The sequence below is a fragment of the Nanorana parkeri genome, unplaced genomic scaffold (genome assembly GCF_000935625.1).
Source record: "Nanorana parkeri isolate BGI_ZX_2015 unplaced genomic scaffold, ASM93562v1 scaffold834, whole genome shotgun sequence".
NCBI lineage: Eukaryota > Metazoa > Chordata > Amphibia > Anura > Dicroglossidae > Nanorana > Nanorana parkeri.
The window spans coordinates 638,831-644,811 of NW_017307102.1; the positions used below are offsets into that span (position 1 = coordinate 638,831).

The 5,981-nt window shown below is 46.6% G+C and overlaps 1 protein-coding gene across 1 annotated transcript in view; it reads left to right on the forward strand.

Annotated features, from left to right (window-relative positions):
• The first annotated feature begins 2,665 nt into the window (after positions 1–2,665).
• POMT1 (protein O-mannosyltransferase 1) overlaps positions 2,666–5,981 on the forward strand; it is a 41,833-nt gene continuing 38,517 nt past the window's right edge. Inside the window, exons 1-2 of the mRNA XM_018565343.1 lie at positions 2,666–2,701; positions 5,488–5,658. Coding sequence (XP_018420845.1) covers positions 5,537–5,658 — 122 coding nt within the window. The 5' untranslated portion in view covers positions 2,666–2,701; positions 5,488–5,536. The remainder of the gene's footprint in view (positions 2,702–5,487; positions 5,659–5,981) is intronic.

Genomic DNA, 5,981 nt, shown 5'->3' on the forward strand with positions numbered 1-5,981 from the left:
ACTCGGGAGATTAATTGGCTCTTTGTTAAATCCGGCGCATACCACTGCATCTGGAGCATCAGGCACCTGTTTCCAGTCTTGGATCTGTCAGTGCTTCTACAGCTGAAAAGACCTTTCCATTATGCCCACTTTGATGTATTCCTCTATGGGGATTGAAAACACCCCAATGTGCCCTTGTTCATGGCCTGATGAAAGGATCTCAGCTAGTCTCCGTATGGGTCTTTGTCAATACATGGGTGTAGAGCACTTTGGTTAAAGTGCTGGAATCCAGACATTCCATGCCTAACCCATTTGGTCTTCAAGGGACAAAGTCTCTTCGGACCGATACATGACATTATGAAGGATATCACTGAAGTCAAGAGCACTCGCCAGCCTCAGCCTGAAGGTTCACCCCCCTTTCCTAAGTGGGGGAACATTTGTTAATCCTTGTGCACTCCTGGGTAGTTTGCCCTTCAGGCAATTTAGTGCAGAGTGTGATATTTAAAGATTTCAAACTAAAGCTGCATCCCCAGCTCTCTTCAGCTTCTCACTTTCAACCTTTTCATTGTCACCTCACAGATTAGCAGAGCTACCTCTGCAGCTTTAGGGCCTCCTACACTAAGTGGTCATTGTTCCAGCTTTTGTGCCAGTTTGGTCTCGGGAGCTGCATAATCGCTGTTTTCTCTTTCTCTCTCTGAGCATCGTCTGCCTCGTTTGGGACGTGCAAGTCCAAACGTTGTGCATTGTATTTATCAGATTTGCAATTACTTTTCCACCCCAGAGGGGCTCCCTGGCCTCCGTGGTCAGCTAGGCCATAATACCTGCAGAAAACCGTTTTTCAAAGACTCAGTCTCATCCCTGCAATCCGTGTTTTCTCCAGATTGCTGGCCCCAATGTTTGTTCTGGTGCTTTCTTTTGTGGGGCACATAATGACCTTCTGAAGAAAAAAGTCTGTTGTCTAGATGTTGCCACAATTTTACTTTTTTTTTTTTCGTTTTTCTCTTTGCTTGCAGGCAGTATAAACCAGAATATTTATTTTGCATAAGTATTCACTCTCCTGTCCTTGTTCCTTAGTCAGGGAGTTACCAGCCTCTCAGTTGTTGCAGAAGAAACGTGTGTTGGTAGGTCACTACCATGGGCTCTACACTCCTCCTAAACATTGCTGCATGGACTGACAACGTCTGATCTAGAAAGTCAGAATCATCTTTGGAGCTGTGAGTTTTGAGGCTTATGAATAGGCGGGATATTTCATAATATTAAACTTTCTAAACGAAACAGTACCTAACACAAATGTAACCCCTAAATTCAGCTGTAATAATAAAACTCCTTGATCTGTATAATGACCTCATCCTGTGCCAGGAGCAGCTGCCCCAATCACACCACTTGTACTCAACACCAAAATCAAAGGTTTCAAGTTTTCTGCATCAAGAACTATGGATGTACACTATACTGGACCGGTATTGGGCCACTCTTTCCTTATGTGGGGGGGAAACAAACACACTACCATCGTGCCAGGTTTTTCTTTGTGATGCCACTGGGGATCTTTTCACACTTTCCCTTCCCTGCAAAATTGTGTTTTTGCATGTGTTGCTGTTGATTGAGAGATTTGTCATCACTTCCTGTCATGACAAAATGAAGAAAAAAAAATGCCCAATAAGAACACACTGCAATAAAAGAAAAACTAGGGAGAGGAAACAGGGAAGTGTGTGTCCTGGATGTAGGTTACAGGGGAGAAACCAATGTGTGTGCTGGCAATAGGATACTGCAGAGAGACAGGTGTGTGCGCATGCGGTAGGTTACAAGGTAGAGACCAGGGGAGAAACTGTGTGAGCTGGGGATAGAATTCAGGGAGGGGACTAACTTGTGTGCTGGGGGTAGGACATGGGGAAAAGATCAATGTGAGTAATGGGTAAAGAATACATGGAATTACATTGAGGAGACCAATGTGTGCGCTGGGAACAGAATACAGGGAAGAGACCGATGTGTGCGCTGGGGGTAGGATACAGGGAAGAGACCGATGTGTGCGCTGGGGGTAGGATACAGGGAAGAGACCGATGTGTGCGCTGGGGGTAGGATACAGGGAAGAGACCGATGTGTGCGCTGGGGGTAGGATACATACAGGGAAGAGGACGATGTGCGCGCTGGGGGGGCAGGATACAGGGAAGAGGACGATGTGCGCGCTGGGGGGGCAGGATACAGGGAAGATAATGATGTGTGCACGTAACATAACATTTCGGCAGGTATTCCCCACCCAGGAGCTACAGGTTCTGCATACAGCTCCCTTTAGAACCCAAAAGCTCTAGGCGAGCATACATAAGAATGAACATCCCTGGACGTGAGGTATCTGTTGTTGCACGTTGTTACGCATATGTTTACGCACGTACCGGCATATTTTAGCCTATAGCCATTGATTTCTATTAGCAGCTGTACGCAGTTCCTTGGCAGGGAATTACACCTAAATTTGACATCGTACAATTACGTTGTACAGCCCGAGGCACTTGTTTACATGAGATATCGGCAGAAACCTTTCTAGAAGACGCATCCCAACCTTGTGTGATGATGACTCCACCCCATAATGCAACACTCCCCCAAACAACTCAGCCATCACAGCGCCCTCTGCGGGCCGCACTCGGCTCGGATCATGTGACCTGCAGCCTGAGCTAATCGAGCTTCGAGCTTTTCAAACATTACGAATCGAATGTGAGGAGCCGCTGAGCAGCAGGTGAGTGTGTGCGCTGAATGAATGGCTGCTGTCTTGTTTATTGTTATGTGTCAGTTCTGCTTTGTGGGAGGTCTGCAGCGGACAGGAATGGTGCTAAGCTGAAGTTCCTGAGCAGCAGACTCATGACAGACTTCTTATATTACAGCACGGCTCTCGAGTCTCCCATCCACTATTCCCGGTCACTTGCTGTGAACTATTCTCTCTGTGTAGCGGAATGTTCTGAGTCCTTATTAAAAGGGAGTATGTTGCTGTTAAACGTGAACTGTAATTGGGAATATTCCTTGAAGTGAACCTGTTTTTTGTCTGTAGATACAAGCAACAGGTTCACTCTAAAGTGATATTAAAGAGGAGCATCAACTCTCTGTTTTCATCTTTAAATCCGCTCATTCAAAGAGGCACATGATGCCCCCTGAGCTGTGGGAAGCAGCGTGTGAGGGTGCACAATGCCTTTGTCTCCATAGAGTTTCATCAGCTGCCTGCATGCTTCTTACTGCAGCTCCGGGCGCAACAAAAACCATCCACTCACGCTGTGCGGAGCAACACCTAATGCTGTGTCGTCCTCAGTTCACATATTCACCCAGTAGATCCGCTCCAAGCCTACTCCCCTGATGCACTACAACCTCATGTTTATTCATTTGTATTGAAGTTATATACAGGAGTGAGTTTTAAGCGGTGACTACTTTACAACACACACAGGGACCATGGGGAACAAACGTAGCCCCCCCCCCCCTCCAGAAGGAAGGACAGTGTCATCACCAATTCAGAGATGATTTGAGGATCTACAGCCGAGTGATACACAAATAAGATACATTTGTGTTAATAGTTAAGGTACTTTAATGTATTTTTAAGATTGAGATGAGTTTAGTGTCACTTTGATCTGTGGACCAAAATGGTGCACTGTGCCTGGACCCATAGCATACAATACTGCTGCGTTAAAGATTGTTATAAATTACATATCTGAACGCAGCGTTTTGTACCCCCTTGTGGAAATGTGTGTGTATGAAGGTGAGGCAAGTATCTGCAGCTAAGGATTAAAGGGAATCCACAGAAACAGAGAAGCTGTTGTTTTGCCCAGCATGGTGAAGAAGTCACGATGAATCTGTCATTAGATGCATCGCGGTGGTCACTTATAAAGCCATCCACAACTCTGCCCCCGGATATATCTCAAACCTTGTCTCAAAATATCACCCTAACCGTCCCCTCCGCTCTTCCCAAGACCTCCTGCTTTCCAGCTCCCTCATCAACTCATCCCATGCTCGCCTCTAGGACTTCACTAGAGCCTCTCCCATCCTATGGAACTCTCTACCCCAACCTGTCTGACTGCCTTTAGGCAATCTCTTAAGACTCATCTCTTCAGAGAAGCCTATCCCGCTTCAACCTAATTACTGAACCATCACGTTCTCAAACAATTCATCCCCACACAGCTCCCTCTTCATGTATCACTGTATCACTTGCCCCTCCCTTTTAGATTGTAAGCCCTCACAGGCAGGGTCCTCCTTTCCATCTTGTCTTGAATTGTATTGTGATTGCAATGTCTTCCTTATATTGTAAAGCGCTGCGCAAACTGTTGGCGTGCATGGGAGGAGTTGACGAGGGAGCTGGAAAGCAGGAGGTCTTGGGAAGAGCGGAGCGGAGTGGACGGTTAGGGCGATACTCTGAGACCAGGTTTGAGATATATCCGGGGGCTGAGTTGTGGTTGGCTGTATAAACGACTGTTAATATTTTGAATTTTATCCTTTTGGGCGAGTGGAAGCCAGTGCAGGGATTGGCAGAAGGGGGTTTTATACACTGTGATGTCATCACTGGGTCTTTGTGCTTCTCTGTGCCATGCAGGCTGATTATGGCTGGGGGGAGGGGCCCACAAGATGCTGTATAGAGCTTCCTGAAAACATCACCGCAACCTGCCTCAGTACTCCTCTCAGCCCTAATGTAAGCAGTGGGCTGGCTATTGGGAGGAGTTATGCAAAAATAAAAATGTCTAGAGGAGTGGGCTTTCCTTAGCAGACTGCATTTGCATGTGATGCTGAGCCTCCATGATAGGTAGATGATGCTGGATGCCCCCCAGCCAGGAAATGAGGGGGACTCTGTGACTTATACCCACTTTCACACCTCTGCCCTGCCACTCCTTCCTCTGTCACAGCCGCCTCCAAATTCCAGGTGCTGGAGCCAATGGCGAACGGTTAACTGACATGATGTGGGGCAAGGGTCTTACATTTTGTCTCTGTTGGTGATGAGGTGCCCTAAAAGTTTTGTTTTACAGCTGATGCCCAGCAGCATAATGTATAATGAATGGGTGGAGGCGAGTGACATTTTTACTTAAAAGAAGGCGGTGATTTGTCAGAAAAAAAAACAAATTTCTAGTAGAGTGTGAAGGGTTAATACTTCTGACAATGTTTTTATTGCTTTCTGTGTCCTCCTGCTCAGGTGACAGCTGCTCCCACCATTTCTTTTATGGGTTTTCCGGGTACAGGAAGTTCATAAAAACCCGAGAGAACGTTTAACTGTTCCCAAATCTATTCAAAACTGGAAACCAAAGACATCTGCCTGGAGTTTTGCTTTATCTCTGGCTTGGTAATAGCTATTTGAAAGAAGCAGACTGTTATCTGTCAGTGGAATGTAGGGAATACACCCGAGGCAATGCATTGTTTGCAGCTAAATACCTGTTTGTTTTTCTTCCTTTCCTCCAGGTTGTCGATTCTTCCTCCGCATCTTCCTCTTTGTTTTCTCTCTGTACTTGATTCCCATGTTCCTCTGTGTGTCTATCTCTTGCTTCCTCTTTCATGTAGCTTGCCCCCTTTGTCCGCCATTGTCCATTTTGTGCCACCTCCATGCGGGATGTCAGCACCTCGGAAGTCTCCGTTTGTGGTGACCTTAGAAATCAACCTGATCCTGGTGGCTCTGACAGCGGTGGGGCTTCTGAGCAGACTGTGGAATCTTTCTTATCCCCAGGCTGTGGTGTAAGTATTTTCTTCTGGTCTTCAAATGTACTTTCTGTATTAAAGCTGGACTGTGGAATCAGTCCAGATCCCAACTGTGGCCTCATAAGTCTGGGAACACCCCAACTGTGGCCTCATAAGTCTGGGTTCACCCCAACTGTGGCCTCATAAGCTTGGGCTCCTAGTAGAACTCGCATGTCATTACACGAGTGCCCTCAGTCCAGGCGTAAAGAACGCCCATTGCCTTCCTCCTCAAAAAGAAAAGGAAGGATAGGTAATGTCACTGGACTTGCCTAAAGACTACAGGAAACAACTGGTGTAGGCTGTTTAAAAAGCAAATCTCA